The sequence below is a fragment of the Homalodisca vitripennis genome, chromosome X, assembly GCF_021130785.1.
Source record: "Homalodisca vitripennis isolate AUS2020 chromosome X, UT_GWSS_2.1, whole genome shotgun sequence".
NCBI lineage: Eukaryota > Metazoa > Arthropoda > Insecta > Hemiptera > Cicadellidae > Homalodisca > Homalodisca vitripennis.
The window spans coordinates 9,914,229-9,940,097 of record NC_060215.1 but is presented as its reverse complement, the minus strand read 5'-3'; the positions used below and the strand labels follow the sequence as shown (position 1 = coordinate 9,940,097).

Here is a 25,869-nt window from a genome sequence, read left to right as displayed (position 1 = left end):
TTTTTCATGCACTCTCGTGGATGCTCTGATCTGTAAGTACTCTGTGTCCTAAGTGTCAATCGTTGTGTACCCAGATTTTTCATGCACTCTCGTGGATGCTCTGATCTGTAAGTACTCTGTGTCCTAAGTGTCAATCGTTGTGTACCCAGATTTTTCTTTTTTAACCCGGGATCACTCGCGCGTTAGATAAATTCTAACGGTTTTAACATTTTTAAGTACAAAATTGGTAAATATCTATGTAAACCATTATAAAATCTTCTTTGCCTTTGTGGGACTTTTCCGATTAAGAGTTGGTACCACTGTGAGGGTAAGCGGTGGTGGGGGGGTCACAATAGGAAGTGAAAGTGGGGGGTGCACGCCTGTCAGTGTGAATCTAACACGCGAGCGGGCGCGTAACTGCCGTTGTTAAATTTTTTTCTAACGACGCGAGTGTTTGCACAATTGTTGTATTCGAACTATGGTGATTTTTAGTGTTCACTTATTGTTATATTGATAGTTTAGTTCTGTGGACTTTGAAATTATGGAAGGTGTACGTGAATTTCGAATTCTGGCTTGGCTGGAAGAAGAGAATGACATAAGTGAACAGGACGATGAACTGCCACCAGAGGTGTTATCGGACACAGATTTGGAGCCAGAATATCAACCTCCGAGCACTGATTCTGAGCACTCAGGGGAAGAACTAGCCCAAGAGTTGCACCCTAATTCTGAGCAGTCGGGCGAAGAACTAGTCCAAGAGTTGCTGCCTGAAGACCAGCGTGTTCAACAAGTAGGTCTACCCCTAAGAAATCCAAATTTAAATGCTAGTGTTTACACTGGTAAAGATAGATTTACTACTTGGTATGTACACAAACCAGTGTCAATGAGTACTAAGACACCTAGAGAAAACATTGTAACTAGGTTGCCTGGAGTGAAAAATGTAGCCAAAGGCTTGAATAATGCTGTAGATTGCTGGGGATTTTATTTCCCTGATAATTTGATTGAAGAAATAGTGCTCTATACAAACCAACATCTTACAGTTATGAGCCAGTCATATAGCCGTGGTGTGAGAGATATTTCCCAAACAGACATCATTGAGATGAAAGCATTTTTTGGCGTTCTCTACATGGCGGGAGTGAAGAAAGGGAATCATATCAATATAGATGAGCTGTGGAAAGATGATGGCACCACCCCAGAATTTTTTTCAGCCGTAATTTCAAAAAGGCGGTTCCAAATAATAGTTCAAGCCTTAAGATTTGATGACAAAACTACCAGGGTTGCTCGAAAAGCAGAGGACAATTTAGCCCCAATCCGTAAAGTTTTTGAGACATTTGTTCAAAAATGTACAGATGCATACACTATAAGCGAGTATGCAACGGTAGACGAGATGCTGGAGGCTTTTCGGGGTAGTTGCAAATTTAGGGTTTATATACCAAATAAACCTGCTAAATATGGCATCAAAGTGTACGCACTTTGTGATGCCAGAACATTTTACACAGCAAAGCTAGAGGTTTATTTGGCAAAGCAACCTCATGGACCGTTTTTTTGTACCAAATGATGCTCATAGTGTTGTAATGCGCCTTATAGAGCCCATTGACAGAACAGGGCGGAATGTCACTATGGATAATTTCTTTACCAGTGTACCGTTAGCCAACAACTTGTTTATGAATCATAGATTGACCATAGTCGGCACTATAAGAAAAAACAAACCTCAACTTCCAACAGAGCTAACATCCATTGAAGGGCGTCCAATAGGTAGTTCGGTTTTTGCATTTGGGAAACCACCCAACAAATGCCTTCTGGCATCATATGTGCCAAAAAAGGGTAAAAATGTGCTTATGCTTTCAACAATGCACAAAGACGATACAATTGATGAAACCAGCAGCAAGCCTGAAGTAATTACCTTTTATAATTACACTAAAGGAGGCGTTGATGTTGTGGATCGACTCAAAAGTGAGTACAATGTCTCTCGAATAAGCAACAGGTGGCCGTTGACACTATTCTTCGCTTTGTTGAATATAGGAGGAATAAACTCTCAAATTATATACAAAGCAAATACACAGGAGAACTTAACAAGACGTTTCTACCTGACCCAGCTCGCCAGGTCTCTAGCGATGCCACACCTTGAAAGGAGAGTCTCCCTCACCAACCTTTCTATTGGACTTAGGCAAAAGATCCAGCAAATGGGCCAATTTCCACCGCCGCCGCCACCACCTAGACAGAACCAAGACAACACTAAACGGCGCTGTGCCTTTTGTCCCTTGCGGAAGAACCGGTTTACCCAACACCAGTGTCACGTCTGTACGTCTGCCATCTGCAAGGAGCACACTGCAAGGACAACACTTACTTGCCAGCAATGCAGGGAAAGGGAAGACAACATGGAATAGGGAACATATATTCTTTAACAATGTAAAATAGGAATAATTTAAAATTGTATAAGAATATGTATTTTTATTAGTTAAATAAGCATTATATTTAAAAAATTTTAAATAGTAAAGTGCCTATTTAATTGCTTCAAAATAGTTTGTTTCAATATATATCAGATTTAGAACAAATATACTGCGTTTTATTTGAAAAAACCCACAAATATCATTTGTTAAAAAAAATCTAACGCGCGAGTGATGACGTGATTTTGAAGGGCGCGAGTGATCCCGGGTTAAATATGTTACTATTTTTTACAAAAATTTAACTCAAGCAAGTACTTCTTAACTATTGATATCTCCCTTTACATCATTAAAAATATTTGTAATTGGCCAAATAATGAATATACGTAAAACATTAATGGTTTTGGAAACAACCTGGCATGTAAAAAAAGGTCTGAAGTGTATTTTTGAATTAGAATGAAACTGTGTATTACAATGAAACGGTTTAGTTGTATAACTTTTTTTAATAAGCTCTTTTATAGTCAGAGCCATCAAAAATTTGGATTTGTTCTATTAGTGGGTGCACTATGTATTAAATGTTTTTTTAAGTAAGGGTTTTTACATATCTCCTAGTTAATGTATAGTTACACGAACAAGAGACTGCACAACAGAGATCTTATCTTCCTTTCTAGCAAGTTCTGGCCAGTCAAAGATTTGTGTACAGTCTTACCACTTCGAACTTAAATCTAAATTAATATGTTTCTCTGTCATTTAGAATTGTAAATTAATGAATAATGGTAAACACAATGATATTTTAAACTCTATATTAATAATTTTAGACTCTGTTGAATTTAGATGAAGGAAATGTTCTGTTAAATAATAAAGATTATTGAATACCTTTTTCACCATTTAATATTATTGAAGTAACAGATTTTTATGATTAATAATAACGCACGATTTATTAGCGTACATTTGTATGTGTATAATTATATGTTGTAAGTTATGAGTAGTTCATGCTTGTACTTCTGTGTATCCCTTGTAGTTTTCAAGCATACAGATTCTTAAAAAGATTTACAGTTTGGCTGAGTCATTTGTAAAATTTAATGGCTGAACTTGTAAGAAACACTGTACATTGCAAAGTTCAGAAATAAGTGCTTATTACAGTACAGTGGCCCAATAAACACAGTAAAGCTGAGAATGTAATGGCCAGGTTCGGTTATCCCCCTGCTCCGTCTTCATGAGTTCTTCTTTCAGCCCTTTATTTTGGTTTAGTGATTTGATTGTAGGTTGTTGTTTGACTTAGTGTCAGAAAAATTCAGAGGTTATTAAATAATTTGAACGTTTTTAATCCGAATGTACACATCAAAATGTGTTGGATTTGTGTTTGCCACAATACACCTAAAGCTATTATTTCAGGTACTGTTTATACAGTTGTGTTCAATCAGTCACTATCACATTAACACAGTTGCAGTTAACACAAAAATTACAGTTTCAGGGATAGTAGCCTTTTTTGGGAGGTATTTCAAACTCTATGGTGTGTCAATCCATTCCAAAATAATATTCTATATCTGCCACCTGTCCTTTATAACACGGCATACACACATCTAATGTTTATCTTACCGGTTGGTAATTCCATTTATGAGTAAAAGTGTGTTTTTAAGAATTATGCTATGAGTTTCATTTTGTGCATACATTCTCTATGTGGACAGAGAATCAGTTGATTGCAATTGAAAGTAATATTATATAATGAATTTTTAAAGCATATTTACTAATTTAAAAATCATTCTCAAATTTAATAACTTCAACAGTTGAAATTAACTTTAAGTTTATGAGTTTCCCACACATTGTCTACCCGATAACAACTGAATGGAAATAAAAATCTGAAGAGCTAATAAAACAGCTTTAAGTATTATATTTATTTTCCATTAAAGTAGAACGTCCTAGCATCTTGTGAACATTTTATTTGTTTGTGTTAAGTTATTTATTATTTATATTAAGAGAACAATGTTTGGTAATGTTGATGGCTGAGCTCTTATTTGTGCATTATGCATGCAGCTACTTGTGACTTGATGTTTGATTGTTTCTGGTAGGCTCTGGTTACCGGCCCTATGAAACAGGACAGTCAACTAAAGGTGAGTTCTTTATCTCTGAATACTGTAGATAATTGTATTTTTATTTCAGTGCTGTACACGCATAATTGAGAAATATTTTAATAATCAGTAAATAGGTCAGGAGTGCTTTCTTTGAAGTCAAGACCGAAACGGGTGTGAATTTTTTTCAGAATTTAGTGAAGTAAACATGTGAGATTTTCTATTGCTATTATTTTTTTAAACTTTATTCCCTTAATTGAGAAGAGGCAGATTATATATGAGTAAAATATGACACAATATTGACATTTATTTCATAGAAATGAATTATTACTAACATATGTAATAAAGTACAGGAGCAGTGGTTGTTTGGCTTTAACCCATTGCGGATCGTATTGTTTTGGCGCGTGGGCACCAGCGGGCACGAATTAATTTACGGTCAGCGGCCGCACGAACAGCAATGGTGCGCCACATCGTATCGCTCGCTATTGTATACTAAAATATTCAGCTGTGAAGGTATTCGTTCAGATGGAACAAGGACCTGCTGGGGTATCCGTGATGTAGGAACGATAACACGCGAGTAAGGTTCCGGGGTGGCAGGGATGATGTCTCAATCATAGTCTAAATAAAGCGGCTCAGTCGAAGCGATTACAACATCCGCGCCATTGTCTAGACTAAACCCGCCAATATGTACGTCTGCGTCGTTTAGTTGTATCACTAACCTCAAAAGTATTATAACAACTTAGGAAAACACCCAATCAGAAGCGCTAAAAAGCAGGGAGTAAACTCATATGAATGATTTTTCAACTTCGACATACAACTGCGATCTGTAGGATATTTATAAAACTTTTGAAAACTCTAAACGTAGACCGTTGTTAATCACTCTTAGTAGACAAGTGGAGACGATCGCCCGATCTATCAGACATTAGAAGAACTAGTTGGAGGGAAATTTAAAAGCAGACCGCTTTTGCGACCTGACCTCGTCATCGTGCCATTAGGCCCGGCCGCCGCGTGACGAGCCCAGCTCGTCAGTGATCCGCAATGGGTTAATAATAGTAATAATTGTAATACATATGCAGTATTAATAATTTAAAATAGTTATGAACAGTTTAAAACCTAGTTAAAAATAGACTTAAAATCAGGAAATGTAAGAAGGAATTGCAATTGTTTTTCTTGAATTTCCTATCTTAAATTGCTTTACTTGTGTATAACAGCCTGTGATAGGCTGTTTGGAAAATGAGAAAATGGAAATAAAACCAAACGTTTTTTTTTATTATTAAAATTTCAATATATTGCACAATTTAAAGAATAACTATTTATAATTGGTGTCTTTTTTGGAATTTAAGTTACAACCTTTTACTGTAATGTCGTTGCTTTTTATAAATAAGTATATTTATAGATAATATTATAATATGTTAGCACCAGGTAAAATTGTTAAGTGTGTTACATAACAAGATAATAATTAACAGTTTTCTTTAATGTTTAATGGCTATAATGTTAGATTATATTTATAGATAATATTATAATATGTTAGCACCAGGTAAAATTGTTAAAAGTGTGTTACATAACAAGATAATAATTAACAGTTTTCTTTAATGTTTAATGGCTATAACGTTAGATTATATTTATAGATAATATTATAATATGTTAGCACCCGGTAAAATTGTTAAAAGTGTGTTACATAACAAGATAATAATTAACAGTTTTCTTTAATGTTTAATGGCTATAACGTTAGATTATATTTATAGATAATATTATAATATGTTAGCACCCGGTAAAATTGTTAAAAGTGTGTTACATAACAAGATAATAATTAACAGTTTTCTTTAATGTTTAATGGCTATAACGTTAGATTATATTTATAGATAATATTATAATATGTTAGCACCAGGTAAAATTGTTAAAAGTGTGTTACATAACAAGATAATAATTAACAGTTTTCTTTAATGTTTAATGGCTATAATGTTAGATTATATTTATAGATAATATTATAATATGTTAGCACCCGGTAAAATTGTTAAAAGTGTGTTACATAACAAGATAATAATTAACAGTTTTCTTTAATGTTTAATGGCTATAATGTTAGATTATATTTATAGATAATATTATATAATATGTTAGCACCAGGTAAAATTGTTAAAAGTGTGTTACATATCAAGATAATAATTAACAGTTTTCTTTAATGTTTAATGGCTATAATGTTAGATTATATTTATAGATAATATTATATAATATGTTAGCACCAGGTAAAATTGTTAAAAGTGTGTTACATAACAAGATAATAATTAACAGTTTTCTTTAATGTTTAATGGCTATAATGTTAGATTATATTTATAGATAATATTATAATATGTTAGCACACGGTAAAATTGTTAAAAGTGTGTTACATAACAAGATAATAATTAACAGTTTTCTTTAATGTTTAATGGCTATAATGTTAGATTATATTTATAGATAATATTATATAATATGTTAGCACCAGGTAAAATTGTTAAAAGTGTGTTACATAACAAGATAATAATTAACAGTTTTCTTTAATGTTTAATGGCTATAACGTTAGATTATATTTATAGATAATATTATATAATATGTTAGCACCAGGTAAAATTGTTAAAAGTGTGTTACATAACAAGATAATAATTAACTTACTTACTTACTTACTGCCGGGGCGTAACAAATCTCAGTCGATTCTTTGCCTCGTCTATGAGCCTCTTCCATGCCACCCTGTCTTCCGCCAGATCCACAGACCCTCCACACCGGGTCACATCTTCGACCACTTCCATGCCAGAGGCTCATAGACGAGGCAAAGAATCGACTGAGATTTGTTACGCCCCGGCAGTAAGTAAGTAAGTAAGTTAATTATTATCTTGTTATGTAACACACTTTTAACAATTTTACCTGGTGCTAACATATTATAATATTATCTATAAATATAATCTAACATTATAGCCATTAAACATTAAATAAAACTGTTAATTATTATCTCCAGTTAACCGAGCCTCAGGTACTGGACGGGTCACTGGTGGACGTCCCATCAGATATGGTGGGCAGCTGCGAATAAGGGGCAACCCAAATAAGCAGTCCCGGACCGAGGCGGCAACATTACGAGGGAGTGGCGAGGGTGACTCGTGGCGGGGTCACACTCTTCAAAAACCACAAATCCCAATGATAATGTTGTGTCATGGCGAGAAAGTGCCGCCAGTAAATAAGCACTGCCCGTACTGCCTTGTACGATAGGGTTGGCTCCCGCAAGGCTAGGGGAAGGTACCCCGTTAAAGAACCAGGGCCAGGACAGGGTCAGGAAGCTGTGGTGAAAGCGACTGTCATAGGAGAAGAAGACTCTACACAAACTCCTGGTCCTCCAGGTTGGGGGTTGGACGTTGGGCCAACAACCCACTCTGGAAAAAACAAATGTTACGAAACGTTTAAATGGAGCCTCGGAAACTGGACTGGAACTGAAGGCAAAGACCAAGCTACGTACAAAGGATTTGAGACTGGGTACATGGAACATCAGAACACTAGCGGTGCCTGGTGGGTGTGATATTTTAGCCAAAGAATTAAGTAGGTATAATTTAGACATAGTTGCATTGCAGGAAACCAGATGGCCACTGACTGGGAAAATTAATACCAAAGAATATGCAATTTATTATAGTGGTACGGACGATGGCAGATATTATGGAGGGGTAGGATATGCGGTGAAGAAAAATATTACTGAATCAGTAATAGGTTTTACACCAATTAGTGAAAGACTGTGCAATATTAGGTTAAGCGGGAAATTCAAGAATCTTTCGTTAATAAACTTATATGCTCCTATAGAGGAGGCTGAAGATGAGGAGAAAGATGTATTCTATGGCAGGCTAGAGGAAGAGATAAATAAGCTGCCTCAATATGATGTGAAGTTGGTGATGGGTGATGCTAATGCAAAAGTGGGCAAAGAAAACTATTGGACAGAAGTAGCTGGAAAGGAGAGTTTACATGATTCAACAAATGAAAACGGGTTGAGACTGCTCACTTTAGCTAGTTCAACAAATATGAAATTATGTAGCACAATGTTCCCAAGGAAAAGAATTCACAAAGCTACATGGGTTCCTCCAGATGGGAAAACAAGCAACCAAATTGATCATGTATTAGTAGACAATAGACATTATAGCAGCATTACAAATGTGCGCACAGTCAGAGGCGCAGAATTTGGTACAGACCACTATTTAGTCTTAATTAGCTTAAGACAAAGAATAAATGTGAATAAAAAGAGAACACCTAGGAAAGAACAATTAGCGTCTGACAAAATAACAATACCAGAAGTGCAGAGGGAATTTAAAATTAAATTGAGTAATAGATTCCAAATATTGGAAGATGAAAGCATAGAGACACGAATGACTGAGTCAGACAAGATTGGAAAACAATGGAAAAATTTACAAACTATAGTCACTGAAACAGTAAAGGAAGTGTGTGGCACAAAGGAAAATATGAAGAAGAATCCTTGGCTTACAGAGGAATGCAGGACAGCCGTAAACAAGAGAAGAGAAATAAAGCACAGGTGGTTAGCAAGCAGGAACAATGTGGATGAAGAAGGCAGAAGAATGACAGAACGACTTAGGACAGAATACTGTGAAGCTAACAGAAATACCAGAGTGGTACTTAGACGAGCGAAAAGAGACTTCCTAAACGGAAAACTTACCAAGGCTGAGAATGACAGAACAGCAAATAACGCAAGAGATTTTTACAGAACAATCCGTTTTTTCAAACAAGGCGTCTCAGCAAAAAGCTATGGCATAAAAGACAAAAATGGACAGTTAGTGATGGACAAAGAATCAGGGGTTAAAGTGTGGAAAGACTACTTTGAAGAACTCCTGAATTGTGACCACTGTACAAACAGAAGCGTTGACGATGAATTAAATTACCAACATGTACAACCGGAGGTGATGCCACCCTCTACGCAAGAAGTAGAAGACGCGGTAGCGAAGCTTAAATGCAATAAGGCTCCTGGTGAAGACGGAATTACAAGTGAGATTATTAAAAGTGGAGGAAAATTCCTGATAAAAGAAATACATAAACTTATTACAAAAGTATGGGAAGAGGAAATTATACCGGAGGTATGGAGAGAAGCAGTGGTAATTCCTCTGCACAAAAAGGGGGATAAACAATTATGTTCTAATTATAGAGGAATATCTCTTTTGAACACCGTCTACAAGATATTTTCAAAAATATTACTATCAAGATTAAGTCCTTATACTGAAGCAATAATTGATGAACAGCAATCAGGATTTATGAAAGGCAGGTCTACAATAGATCAAATTTTCCTACTTAAACAGGCAATCTCAAAATATTATGAGTTCAACAAAGGCTTCTACGGAATTTTTATAGACTTCAAGAAAGCTTATGACAGCATAGATAGGAATGCTCTATTCAAGAAGATGGAAAAACATGGAATCCCGCAAAAACTGATAAGACTGTCAAAAATGTGTATAAGTGACTCAAAGGCCAAAATAAGAATAGATGGAGAAATGTCGGAAAACTTCCTTATCAACACTGGAGTAAGACAGGGAGATGGGATTTCTCCCACTCTCTTCAACCTGGCTGTGGAAGAGGCATTACAAAAAGTTAAAAGACTACAAAGAGGGGTTAAATTAGGAGTGGACCTGAACGTAATGGCATTTGCGGATGATGTAGTGATCTTGTCAGAAAGTTTGGATGACCTCTCCACACTAACAAAAAGTTCTATTAAAGAATGTCAAACAGTAGGCTTAGAGCTAAATGAAGATAAAACTAAAATTATTCATTTTGGAAGACATGCTGGAAATGTGAGAACAAACTTAAGCATTGACAACTACTCGATTGGCTGTGTAGAAATTTTTAAATATTTGGGTGTAACAATAAACAGCAAAAACGTGGAGGATATGGAGATACAAAGCAAATTAGCTAATGCAAATAGGTGTCTTGGGGCGTGTACAAAACTCTTTACGTCAAGATTGTTGTCACAATGCTCCAAAATAAGAATTTATAAAACAATAATTCAACCAGTCCTAATGTATGGAAGTGAAACATGGACATTAACAAAGAAAAATGAGGGGCGGTTGATTGACGCACAAAATATGTTTTACGGTCCGGTGGAGTGCTGGAAAATGACCGTAATAGTGACGATATAAGATTCTCAGCTGATGACCTCAACAGGTACTTTGCAGGCATGGGTGGTGGAAGCGGGATTAGCCTCGAGAAACTGAATTTCTACAGAAAAAACAATGTTTGTGAGGATCTAGCGCATGGTTTCAATTTTGTGCCAGTTACTGAGGGTGAGATCAAATGCATAATGAATAACATTACGTCAGTGGCTGTGGGGACTGATGGAATATCTATCAGGCTAGTGAAAGCCATGAGCCCATATTGCTTGGGAGCTATTACGCATTTGGTTAACCTGTCCCTTGCTTCTGGGTGTTTTCCATCATGCTGGAAGCAAAGTCTTGTCACGCCCATACCCAAAATAAAGAATCCAAGTGTGATTTCCCAATTTAGGCCGATATCGATCCTTCCGGCCATGTCAAAAATCCTTGAGAAGGTAGTGGTGAATCAGTTGACAGCTTTCATTGAGGCTGAAAATATTCTTCCTGTACATCAGTCTGGTTTTAGGAAGTCTTTCAGCACTACCTCCGCCTTGATAAACATTATGGATGAGCTGCATGTAGCGAAAGATAAAGGTTTTGGAAGTATTTTGGCGACGCTTGATTTCTCTGAAGCGTTCGACTCAGTGAATTATGAACTGTTTCTTGCCAAATTAAATTTCTATAGGTTTAATGAAATCGCTATAAAATGGTTTGGCTCATATTTCAGCGGACGGAGTCAGGTGACGAAGGTAAAAGAAAACTGCTCTTCCTCGCTGTCGAAGGATACAGGGGTTCCTCAAGGATCATGTTTAGGGCCTGTTATGTTCATTTTATATACTGCTGATCTTGAACTTGCATTGTCCTCGTGTTCACTCTACTCCTATGCGGATGACTCTCAGATGCTTCTAACATATCCCCCTCCAGGTGTCCATGAAGCGGTGCAGTGTTTCAATGCTGATCTGCGTAGGGTTAAAGAGTGGTCGGAGGGACATGGCCTAAAGTTGAATGCAGATAAGTGTTCTGTGGTGCATTTTTGCTCACCATCCATTAAAGAGACCATGAACAGGAGTATTCTCTCTGTTTCTGTTGAGGGTATTTGTTTGGAGGATCGTGTTTTTGTTAAAGTCCTGGGAGTTATAATTGACAATCAGCTAAACTTTCTTAAACATGTTGAATTGATTTCTCAACGTGCAATGTGTAAATTGAGAGTTTTGAATAGATACAGAGCGTTAATTCCAATGCTTTCAAAGCTGCATATTGTAAATTCTCTGGTATTTCCATCAATATATTACGCCCTTCCAGTGTTTGGTAGCTGCTTAACTCAAGAGGCAAATGTCATCCTTGCACGGATACAGAACAGTGCGCTGAGGTTTGTTTATAATCTAAAAAAATTTGACCACATCTCACCTTATCGCAAAAGAGCAAATTTACACTCTGTTCAAGATATTTGTAGGCTCCAAACTGTGACATTGGTGCATAAGGTTTTGGTAACTGGTGAACCCTCTTACCTGAGACGGAAACTAGTGGCGCGAGCGACTCTAAGAGAACGGCACACTCGACAGGACGACAAGCTGCAACTGCCGCGTGTGCGGTTGGAGGCTACAAAAAGGTCCTTCTCGTACTTTGGACCCCAGGAGTACAATGCCTTACCACCAGTTATAAAGACTTTGTCTGTTAAAACTTTCAAAAAGGAAGTTAAAACTGTATAGGTACCTTAATGATGTATTGTTGTTTAAGATGAATTTTCTATGTAAATTACCAGCTCGCAATATTTGGGTGTCACAGTTTTAAAATACAAATTGTACTGTTATGATTAGTTTTGACGTGAGTCGATTTGTAAAACAGATTGTAAACTGAAATCCGCTCAAGAATAAAGGCCTTATTTATTTATTTATTTTATTTATTTATTGTTTTTGAGAATAAAGTTCTCCGAAAAATATTTGGACCAATATGTGATGAAGGGGTGTGGCGAATAAGGAAAAATAGAGAATTACGCAATGTATACCAAGATCCTGATATTGTGGCTTTGGTGAAGGCAAAGAGAATTAGCTGGCTAGGACATGTACATCGGAGACAGGAGGGCACAAGGTTAAAAGAGGTCTACCAGGCGGACCGGCAGGAAGGCGCCCTTTGGGTAGGCCAAAGATAAGATGGTGCGATCAAGTGGTCGAAGATGTGACCCGGTGTGGAGGGTCTGTGGATCTGGCGGAAGACAGGGTGGCATGGAAGAGGCTCATAGACGAGGCAAAGAATCGACTGAGATTTGTTACGCCCCGGCAGTAAGTAAGTAAGTAAGTTAATTATTATCTTGTTATGTAACACACTTTTAACAATTTTACCTGGTGCTAACATATTATATAATATATAATATATATATATATTATATAATATATATATTATATTAAACATTTTCCATTAAACATTAAAGAAAACTGTTAATTATTATCTTGTTATGTAACACACTTTTAACAATTTTACCTGGTGCTAACATATTATATAATATTATCTATAAATATAATCTAACGTTATAGCCATTAAACATTAAAGAAAACTGTTAATTATTATCTTGTTATGTAACACACTTTTAACAATTTTACCTGGTGCTAACATATTATAATATTATCTATAAATATAATCTAACATTATAGCCATTAAACATTAAAGAAAACTGTTAATTATTATCTTGTTATGTAACACACATTTAACAATTTTACCTGGTGCTAACATATTATAATATTATCTATAAATATAATCTAACATTATAGCCATTAAACATTAAAGAAAACTGTTAATTATTATCTTGTTATGTAACACACTTTTAACAATTTTACCTGGTGCTAACATATTATATAATATTATCTATAAATATAATCTAACGTTATAGCCATTAAACATTAAAGAAAACTGTTAATTATTATCTTGTTATGTAACACACTTTTAACAATTTTACCTGGTGCTAACATATTATATAATATTATCTATAAATATAATCTAACGTTATAGCCATTAAACATTAAAGAAAACTGTTAATTATTATCTTGTTATGTAACACACTTTTAACAATTTTACCTGGTGCTAACATATTATAATATTATCTATAAATATAATCTAACATTATAGCCATTAAACATTAAAGAAAACTGTTAATTATTATCTTGTTATGTAACACACATTTTAACAATTTTACCTGGTGCTAACATATTATAATATTATCTATAAATATAATCTAACATTATAGCCATTAAACATTAAAGAAAACTGTTAATTATTATCTTGTTATGTAACACACTTTTAACAATTTTACCTGGTGCTAACATATTATAATATTATCTATAAATATAATCTAACATTATAGCCATTAAACATTAAAGAAAACTGTTAATTATTATCTTGTTATGTAACACACTTTTAACAATTTTACCTGGTGCTAACATATTATATAATATTATCTATAAATATAATCTAACGTTATAGCCATTAAACATTAAAGAAAACTGTTAATTATTATCTTGTTATGTAACACACTTTTAACAATTTTACCTGGTGCTAACATATTATATAATATTATCTATAAATATAATCTAACATTATAGCCATTAAACATTAAAGAAAACTGTTAATTATTATCTTGTTATGTAACACACTTTTAACAATTTTACCTGGTGCTAACATATTATAATATTATCTATAAATATAATCTAACATTATAGCCATTAAACATTAAAGAAAACTGTTAATTATTATCTTGTTAGGTAACACACTTTTAACAATTTTACCTGGTGCTAACATATTATAATATTATCTATAAATATAATCTAACATTATAGCCATTAAACATTAAAGAAAACTGTTAATTATTATCTCCAGTTAACCGAGCCTCAGGTACTGGACGGCATGGCAACAAGATAATAATTAACAGTTTTCTTTAATGTTTAATGGCTATAATGTTAGATTATATTTATCACAATCATTTGTTACACATCGTTACATGTTTGTACTGTGATCTTAAATGCTTTGTTAAATCGCATCTTCGTATTTCAATTATAATGTATCTTTTTATCTTCATTATGTAATGTATTTGCTTGAGTATTACAATTTAACTGTATGTAGCTGGTAATTTCTTTAAGTTTTTATGTTTTAGAGTGTTTGCTTAAGAAGAAACTAATAACTTATTTTTAAAAATCTTTTAAAATATACATTTATCTTTATTTATAGTTGTTTAGTTGCTTAACAAGAAGGCACAGTTTTCATCCCTCAAAAAACTTTTTATTAGTTTATAATATTAAATTTTGATTTTTGCTATTTTTTTTTTAATGCTGGTCAAACCGTGATAAGAGACCATTTGAATTGTCTGACTTTGATAAAATTCTGAACATTCTATTTAGGTATATTTTCCTAGACAACATCTATTTTTAAATTATTTTATAGTTAATATTTTTTTTAATTGTGTTTACTCTTTAAAATAAAGTATTTTTATGCAAATGTGTTGTAATTTGGGACGGTTACAGATGGACGGGGAGGTCTCAGTAACATGACTCTCCTGCTGATACTGCTGGCTTGCTGTGTGCTGCTAATAGCAGGTGTGGCTATTGGTATTGCTATTGTGTGCTGCCGGAAGGCTTCAGTCTCACAAGATCGCAGCAAGAAAGGGTAAGATTCCAAAAATGTTTCAATAACCAAAGAATGTGATTAAATTATCACCATATATATTTATATATGAGCTATGGGTTTATGTTAAGCTATTGCTTTTCAACCTATTTATAATGAACTATGGCAGCTATTAGGGTTTTACTCACACAAATGTTCACTCATCCTGGTTTGAGATTGGTCTGCTGGACTCAAAGATAAAAGAAGGCTATCATGGACTGTCAGAGAATTGTTTTAATCCTTCATTGTAATCTGCTCTTAGCACACTTTAAAAGCATCAATGAAGGAGAGGACCATATTTCTTGAGATCACTCTGTGTGTAAGGGGAAGGATTCATGCCCAGTTGTCATGGGAGTATTAAAAAAATGCTGGGAGGAAGCTACTGGCATTCACAAGAATCACACTATGTAATTTCCCAATCAGAGAATGACATTTGATTTGAGGCATAAATGTTGTGAATTTCATCTTTATTTTTATGAATAGAATAGAATAACTTTATTGATTTCAAGGGCATAAACATGCATCAGATCTTGTCAGTCATACTACAGATGAAACAACTATACTAAAGATAAACAACATAAAACAATATTGCATTTCATAGCATGCAAAACAAGTCAAACTGTACAAGCATTCAAATATATCTAAAAAGAGGATATTTCCACAAAGTCTGCATCAGCAACATTTCATTCATAAAACTCACACAGCCTATAGAATGGATTTGCAATCAACCAGGCATGCATTATTTTCTTAAATCTTTTAGAACTAACATGCTGAGCACTCTGAGACAAACAGTTAAAAAGCTTTATACTTACAACCTCATGAGCATTTAGTACTTTAGAGAGCCTGGTGAAATGTCTAGCAATTTTGCTACTGTTTCTTGTGTTATTTATATGTACATTACTGTTTAGTGTGGTGTAGGGCAGGTTATGAACCCAAGCAGTCTTATTTAACCTAATAAATTCATATTTAAATTTGTATTCTGTCAGTAATTATTGATTTTTGTTGTACACTTTTTAATTGTTAAACTGTTAGGCAAGATTGAAAATGATTAAAAATGTATTTAACACTTTGAGTGTTGGCCCTAAATAACATGTAACTCTGTAGAATGCTGGGCGTTTTTGGTGGTTTTCAAAAATTTATTTAAAAAAAAGTATTTAAGGTATAAGAAAAATACTTACATGCCTTAATTCAGCTTACTTTTGTATTTCTTGTAACGTGAGATTGTTAGTGTTTTTTTTTTTTTTTTTTTTTTTCAAAAACTACACATAAAAAATGTTTTTGAAAAACATATTTTTTGAGATAGTTCTTTTATCTAACAGACTAAACTAAGCATATATACAATTATTTACAATGGGTTATTTACAAATATAAACTGTCCTTTGAATAATACAAATCATGTTTTTATGTTTTTAGTGTTTTGACAAAAAAACTATGCCAACATATTGATGCGTCGGCATCACTTTCTCCGTCAGTACTGTTTTCAGCATCTATAACATAATAATAAACTATGTAAAATATGAATATATTTTCATTTCATTCATATGAATAGAATATTGGTTGAATAAAGTTAATTTATTATAATACAAATTATAGTTTGATTCACGAAAACAATAACATAACCAAACTTTTAGACTGATGTTTATGTGATAAATAGACTTATTCTTACCTGAAACATATGTCTCATCTTCTTCCATGAAATCAGGATCGATGTCAGAATCGTCAAAAATACTATCAACACCAAAAAAACTATCTTCATCTAATACATCACTGATCGCAACGTTGTTTAAGCTGCGAGAAGCCATGATTGCGACATCGACTGCCGGCTGCAACGAACGTCACGTCAGCGGCACGTAAACAAAGCGACCGAAGTTGCTTTGTCATCAAGCTCATGCAATACATCTGATGCTTTCTAGCGGTGAATTGTGTTACTAAAAACCCAAATAACATTGTAGAGTAGGCAAAACCCGTTTAAATACGGACAATGTAATATAATACCAATTGAAATGACAACTACGTAAAATTACGGGATTAGCATTCTTCGGAAATTACGCTGTTCCATAAAATTACGGGATTAGCACTCTAAGTGTTAAAAACTGAACATTTCAAATCAATTGTAATATCATAAATTAATGTTCAACCAAATTTCTTTTCCTATATAAAATTATTTCTATTAATTTTTTAATCAGACCAGGAATTTCTCTGATAATTTGTCTGATTTTTTTATTATTTATCGATAACTGTCCATGTTAACATTTTAAATTCTTATGTATAAACAAAGAGATCTTTGTATTTGTTACAGATACACCAAAGGGAACACAGGCAAACCGGGTGCCAGCAATATAAAACCTCCAGACCTCTGGATTCATCATGACCAGATGGATTTGAAGAACATGGAAAAGTCCTCACAAGGGTCTCTGGACGTACCTTCTTCTGCAAGAGATCTGGACATTGATCAACCCCGTCAGCCCACGAACTCTCTGGACAAACGCACATATGGAACTTCTTATATAGGTATTTATAGATTTCGTATGTCTGTGTTGACTACTCCACATAAAATGTCCAGAAAGTAAGAGCTATTTCATTTTACACAATAGTACTTTTGTAGATCATTTCCATACATATTGAGGCACCAATTGCAGTGGCTAACAAATTTTTAATTCCCTTATCATAGAAGTTTGCCACCATGCCTTTCAACCGTATGTTGACTGTTGTGTCGAATTATTATCAATGGGTCCAAGATTATGATTGTATGGACGGTGTTGGAAAACCCCCACCCAAAACTGCAAATAAACTCCTGTGTTGTTTCCTCAGTGTACAACCCTGCATTGTCGTAGATCACAAACCGGTAGTTCTGGATGGCACATCAAACTCTTGTCAAGATCAGACAGAGAGAATCCCCGTCCACATGGTTTCACCTCAGTGTACAAATTCACACAGTAAAACAGATCAAATATCAATTCTGGCAGGTGGTCCCAGAAAATGGTAGACATCAGTTTGATTCTTTAACATGTCTGCATGTTTTCAGCCATGGTTTGGTTTAATTTCAGTTGTAAAGTTTTGTCATCAGTATACTATACTAACCAGATTTTCATCATCATTTAGATCATGATAAATTTCAGCAGCATTTTATACTAAACACATACATTGTAAACCCAATAATACCAGAATTGCTACAATCAACGATAAATCAACAATCAGCAGTTTTTATTTGTGATTACTCTCTGGACAACCCTTGTAGTTAGAGTTTTTTAAAGCTAATGAATGAGTTAGCATGATTGTCTTAATAACATTTTTCTGCTTATTGAAAATGTTCCTTCTCACTACCTTCACGACCAGTTGCATTGACCAGAAATACACCTATTGAGAGAAAGGCATATTTTAGTACATATATGTCTAGTTATTTTCTGTGAGACCTGGGTGTATCACCCAGTCAAGAATGCATATAATCCCAGTTATGTTTGTTGCATATAATCTTGAACGTCATTATCACTATTGAAACTGCAACATTGACTAAGTAGTTTTTCAAACACTGTTTGGTTTCCTGGACAGCGTACTTTGTTTCTTTGACAGGGTTTTTTAAGCATTATGTTCTGATGTGGTTTGGAATGTTTAATTTGGCTGTTGATGGTATTCCAAATATTGTTTTTAAATTTGGACCAAATCCTATTTTTTGTAATTGTTATGTCTGATTTTGCAAGCATAATGTTTTGTCACACTTCTTCTTAAGTATCTTATATTTTTTCCGTAAGCTCTTCTTTCCATTACTAATTTTAAAACACTGATCACACTGTTTTAATTGACCTTTTTGTGTCTGAAGTGTAAAAGTGAACCACTGATTGGATTTTAAATTTCTAGCTTTAAAATGTTTCATTGGGCAAGAAAAGTTTAAAACATCCAAAAGTTGCTAAATATTATTTATTTTTCTCTGATGTTGGTACAATTATGCACTTGTTTTCTGTTTACTTGAGAGAGGTTGTTATTAAATTGAGAAATAGATTTATTGCTAAGACCTCACTTCAGTTGTTTTTGGTCCAATTTTAATTAATTTTTAAGGATATTTTAATTGAAATTCCTACATGGTCTGACATACATGTGGATATTGCTTCTGCACTGCAGTGAATGTTCGTAAACACGTCATCAATACATTTCTTACAGTGCTTACCAACTTTGATTAGTACACTAATGAATTTATGGTAAATAAAGACAGGCTTAGCCTGTTTTATGAGTTGTCAAAATATACAATAGGTACAGAGTTTGAAATATACAATGAAATGTGTAAAGCAGACAAAATTGCAACTTCAGGAGATTGAGCTGGCTAAAAGCACTTTATTACTGCAATGATAAAAAATGTTGAGAAAGAAATAAAAAATTCTTTGAAAATTGTTGAATAAGAGTAATAAAACAAAAAGTTTAGCTGAAATTTAAAGCTTAAAGTATTTTATCTGATGAATGTAACAGATTTGTTATTAATGTTAGTTGTAATCTAAAGCCAACATTCCGTGATGTTTGTGTCAGCCCAAATAGACATAATGTGATCCATGATTTAAATTTAAAAATTGTGTTTGTTGAATTAGGAAAACAAAAAAGATAGAGGTAGAGATATTTATTGTTTATGTTGCTATCATTAAAAAGGATGTAATTAAAGAAGATAAGCATTTTTCAAATAAAAATATTAATGATTATGATTTTACCCAACGTTGTATTTAAAAAATTAAATTATTTTATCTTGACTCCTCTGATCTTATTGATGAATATTTGTTTATAATAAAGAATTTTCCCTGATTGTTTAAACATTTGTAAAGCTGAACCTATATTTAACCCTTCGCACACCACTAATAAATCCATTAACTTTCCTATAACGCCAAGACCAGTAAATAATGTTTCTTTTAGTTCAAGCTAGTCTTTATTATAACTAAATTATAAAAGATAAAAGCAAAACAAGTATAAAACAGGGCATTTTACTTAAAATTAGCATATTTATTGATACAAACTTTAAAAAAGAACTGTTTATTTTAAATAAAATTTTAATTTCATTTTAAAATATAACTAAACTGAAAGGTTTAATTACATTTTACTATAAAACAAAAATATTTCAAACTAATGACAACACTACAGCCCGTTGAAGAATAATAACGAGATACGTAATAGACATGCACGCTCGTGACAACCGAGAAAGCAGTAATACATGCCACAGATATATTTGGTCATTACTCTGTAGGAGCCGCAGAACTGACGAGCAGGTGGTCGGAGTTAGACAAAGGGCGCTCACCTCCCCCTGCCACTGAGTGAAGGTAGTTTGTAAATACTTCCTTGGCAACAGTGATAAACACAGAGTGTGTACCGGGCATTTCTTAGGTCTTTTGTGAACTAAGAGACATGATCTATAATATCAGATATAACTGTATTTGGCGTTTTGATTATAGTCTACCATTCTAATAAATACGTCTATGGCATGGGAAGGGTTAGGAAAGGGAAAAAGATAGATTAATCACTTTAGTTCCAGTGTTGTCCAAGATCATAGATATAGTTATAAGTAAACAATTAATGCTCCATTTTGAAGTATATAATTTTATTTGTGGTAATCAATTTGGCTAAGACATGGTTTATCAGCCACTCATGTATTTTAAAATTTAGTCTAAAAGATCTTGAAGGTCTAAAACAAAAAAAGGAATTTGTTGCACTCACTTTCTGTGTGATATCAGTAAAACTTTTGATTGTGCGTGTGTCATGAACTTATATTTTCAAAACTGGAATGTTATAGGCCTGAGAGTCTGACTTTAAATATTTTTCAGTAATGTTTAGAAAGCAGGCTCCAATATTTACAAAGTTATAACGAATTTTTCTTATCTCATGCCTCTCACTTATGGTGTTCCACAGGGGTCTATTTTAGGTCCCTTGCAGTTTGTAACAATGGTTAATGTTCTTTAATGATGTATGGTATTAATATAACGTACCTGCAGATGTCACGATGGTAGCAAAAAGTACCAGTGTAAATATCCAAGTTGACAGTATCCATGTATTTACAGATGCAAACAAAATCAAAACCGTTTTGAAAATTAGTTGACTTTTAATAAACTGGTCTTAGATATGGAAAAAACTAAAACTGGTGTTTTCACATTTCAAGTTTAAAATATACCTAGGATAGTTTCCTAAGCTCTTTAGGAATAAATAATCTTATATTCAGCTCTCAATTAGGACATATCACTATTTAAAGAAAGTTAATGAATAATTTTCCTAAGAAATTAGATGATAAACATGTTAAAACTTGTATAATGAAGTTCCTGCTAAATAATCCTTTTTTACAAGGTACCAGAAAAAGATACCCTTCTGCTTTGGTCCTTTTTTGTCTGCAATTCTTTTTGACAAGATGGGCAGAAGTAAAAAATTGTTTGTAATGGAAACAGGATTTTTCTGGAAATTTGCCATTGTTCAGTGATACAATACAATCAGTAACACTGTATCACTGAACAACGGCAAATGCCTGGAAAATCCTGTTTCCTTCACAATCCTTCCATCATCAATAGCAAACTTCAAACAAAAAATTGTGTGTAATGAAAGTAAATGTGTGGAATAATATTTTCTTAAAATTTCCCATTAACTTTTTACGTGAGGGGTTATTATTTTGGTCACCTTGAAATCTGATTTAACCAACTCAATCTGGTCTTGCCTAACTTTGTATAGTGGAAAATGTTACGGACTCAAATTTTACAAGACAAACTGCTTGTACATTGCCAGTACACTCTTATGCACACATATATCCAAGAAAACTTCTAAGTTCCAATTTATCTCTGAGATTATATATGTTTGTTTCTACTTCCTCAATAAAAGTTATGATATCATCACAATGTTATAAAAGCATAAGGCTTTCTTCTCAGATTTTCCACTAGTACTTCTTTTGATCTGACAATACTGCATGAACAATCTCGACGCAAGCCACTAGGCTCAGTGTCTGCCATTAGGGTGTAGGAACGCCAACATGCCGGCCTCGCTTGGCAGTCACCTTGCTCAATGGTTATGAAACATTGAAATTCAACTCTTCGACTGTCACAGTCGTGTTAATATAGATGAACCTGCTTATTCGCTTAATGGCCATGACCTTGTTTCCGATAGCTGCTTGATTACAACTGCACTCAAATGGCTGACTATGAAAATATTAACAAAGCATATAAGTGTTCATATTGTACAATCAATGCACCATGTTGTGCAATGTGTTTAGTTAGTTTCCATGTTGGTGTTTTGTGTGCCTGTTTTTGTTTACAGTTTCAATTGGTATGGACAAAACTAGCAAAAATAATAATGAAGAAACGTTATGTTTTTTAGATCTACTCAGTTTCAAATTAGGCTTTGCACAGCATGACAGGTCTGAATAAAATTTATGAATGAAATGTGTTTTGAATGATCACACTATTATGGGGGAACCAATTTATCGCTCTTTTTAAAAGTTCGAAGACACATTGTGCACTTCTGTAGTTCAAAGTATTAGTAATAATTCTGTATGTTTGTGGAAAATAAAACCAGCAGCGAGTTGTTACAGCACGATTAAAAACATGGAACTCAAGGTGTTAAATCTTCTGTGTATTGTGATCATACAAATATAAAAGTAAAAAAGTTTGAGGCCATACACGATTTAATCATGAATATTGTTTGCAATGGGCTCAATTAAAGCATGAATTTTTTTAACTGTGATAAGGATAGTGTGTTATTATTTTATGCAGTTGTTCACACTTACAGGGATAAATTGTTTGCTATAACACGTTTTAATATTGATTTGCACATGTATGACATTAAAATTGTATGTTTTTGCTTTTTAATTCTTTTTGTATACATATTTTTACTGTAACAGTTTTCTGTTGAATTATGTTCATTGTGTTACGTTATTGTCATCGAACTTTATCATGTTTTTATGGCATGCTTATTTTGTTGCTTGAATTTATGATTTCTTCAGGGAATGCATCACAACCACTTCTTCTGCCAGAAGAAAAGTGCTCATCTGCTCGCCGTGCTGTTAAACCCAAACCAATAGCATTACCTGTAGAAAATCAACCTCTACGAGAGCGTAAGTGCTAAATGCATGTCGTTATTATTGTCTTCCGCTTTTACACAATCATTTAGTTTTTGAATGAAGCATATTCTATTATTGTTTACAGTTGTTTTCTTTTAGTTAGTCGACTAGTAGTTATAACAGGTGATTTAACCCCTCTATAGGCCACTACAACATGCCACACACCATTTTTAGTGCTTTTGAAATCTAGTCAATAACTGTCATAAATCTGCTTTTTTTACAAGTAATGTCATAATAGCTATGTTTTCAAGGTATTTATAATACTGTGCAATAATAAATTTATTAGAAATTATTATTTTGATGTCGAAATTTATTATAATAGTATACTTTTACAGACTGTTTAGTACAAAACCCCATACCAGCAAAGCCCTCGAAGATATATAAACAAATCTGCTTACAGCCAATTAAACCAATTTTTTGTATAAATTGTAATCAATTACATAGTTACTTACTTTATTGTAAATTCATACAAGTTAGCTTTGTCAAATTCAAATATGAATAGATTTTTTAAACAAGCTTACCAAACTAGTACAAATTACCCAAAACATGTGTATTTTTTTATTAATATCATTATTTTGTATAGTGTTTGTTTACCTAATAAAAGTATGATAGTCAAAATAATACGTGAGAATGTATTATTGTAAAATTATCTAATAACCAACCAAAAGTAAGCAAAAAACATTTTACTTTATTTGTTTTTATGTGTTATTTCTGAAAATAATGAAAGTTATAGCTAAAAATTTAATTTATATTTTTCTTGTTTGTCATGATGGCCAATATTTACAACTCCTTTTTATTTTTAAGGTGGTAGAAAATTATTTTCTAAACAAATTTTGTATCACCAAACACTTTCACCAAGTAGTGTTTTTACAGATTAACAAAAAACACTTTACAGCAACCAAAAGTAACAATATTCCATAGTAATTTTTGTTTTCGTTAATAATTTTCAAACAAGGTATATGGTAAACAATTTAACCAATTTTTACAAGCCAAAGCCACAATCCGGCACTTTGCACATTGTACACAGTGTACTAATTATTAGTAATTAGTTATAAATTATTAAATCAATATACACCTCACCAAAATAATACTTTATTTACTAACACATAAACAATGTCGCAAAATACCAAATTAAAAAATAGCAGAATATAAAATTGTAATAAATATATGGTGCTCTAGTTGGAGCCCAAATGGAGACACTTTACTGAAGTACTCACACTGGAGTAACAGACATGTTACTTGTAGTGAATGTATAATTTTCTTATCTTTTTATTTATTTTTTATGAAGTATTTGATAGTTAAAATATTTAAAATTATAGATTAAAACTTTTAAAACGATTTTAAGTTCAGATATTTATTTTTCTTTCGCAATTCCCATAACTTATCATAAAAATCAACATATTGGTTTTATGTGCCTCATGCTTGTGATCTGTATAATTAAATTCCTCTAAAATTATATTTGTTAATTTCAAATTACTAATAAACCAATTTAGAAAGTATTACCAGTAATGATGGGCAAATCTTGAATGTTCAAATCTTAAATCTGATTCAGAATCTTAAAAATCGATTCCCGATTTCTGAATCCTAATAGACTATTTTATTAACCTAAGTATGATTTAAACAAAATCACCACTAATCTCATTTCTGTCATTCTTGAAAAGATAAACGGGTATATCTTATTAAGAATATCTTAAGGTATATCTTAGTCATATTCCCTACCTTCTACTTTATTTTGATAGATTTTAGTATGGGGATAAATTTGTATCACTTATTAAATGATTTTAAAATTAACATGTTTGAAAAACTTCAAATCAACCCTAGTCGTGATAATATTAAAATATAAACATACAGGACTACATTTTATAAAGGGAATATTTATACAACTACAAATGTAAAGTGTAGCTGCTGACATCCATGCATGCATGCAGCAGACTCGTGTCGATGCACAAAAATAAATATTAATGCAAATGAAATATTATTTACAAAAGCACAACAATTTGTTAAATTATGTTTTCTATTTACGATTCAAACTCAAAGTAAGATAAAAACTCATTTTGCAATTGGTAATTTGTGTAATGCTGATCAGCTATCGCCCAAGAACAAACGCAGACTCACGGCGATGCTAAGCGGACACAAATATAGAAAATACTAAATACATAAAAATATTATTTCCAAAAGAAAGATAATTTTTTAATTAGACAATTTATTTACAGTTTAAAATAAAATTACGGCAAAAACACATTTTAGCGATCGTTTATATGCGTAACACTGTCCAGCTGTTGTTCATGAATAAACGCAGCAGACTCATGGTGCTGCATGATCATAAATATAGAAAATACTAACTACAAGCAAAATATTATTCTCAAAAGTAAGGTAAGTTTTTAATTATACAATATAATTATGGTTTTTTAACATTCACAGTATAGCAAAAACATCTTCTAGCAATCGGTAATTTGTGTACTGTCCATGAGCCGATAATTAATTACACCGCGGATCTCTGCAGATTCGAATGTCAAATCCGAATCTTTGTTCAAGATTCAGTGGATTCGATAATCGGGATTCAGTTTTGACCCATCACTAATTACGAGTATGATCCCTTCACTTTCAGCCTAGTTCTGTGGTCCCTGACATTTTTC

At 33.1% G+C, this 25,869-nt stretch overlaps 1 protein-coding gene across 4 annotated transcripts in view; it reads left to right on the top strand.

The window, feature by feature from the left end:
- LOC124368665 (neogenin) overlaps positions 1-25,869 on the top strand; it is a 124,545-nt gene that overhangs the window by 68,445 nt on the left and 30,231 nt on the right. For 3 of the 4 annotated variants that reach the window (XM_046825934.1, XM_046825932.1, XM_046825931.1), the window contains exons 19-22: positions 4,430-4,471; positions 15,033-15,174; positions 17,471-17,682; positions 23,117-23,227. In XM_046825934.1, the coding sequence (XP_046681890.1) occupies positions 4,430-4,471; positions 15,033-15,174; positions 17,471-17,682; positions 23,117-23,227 (507 nt within the window). The remainder of the gene's footprint in view (positions 1-4,429; positions 4,472-15,032; positions 15,175-17,470; positions 17,683-23,116; positions 23,228-25,869) is intronic. The other variant, XM_046825933.1, reaches the window with a different exon arrangement.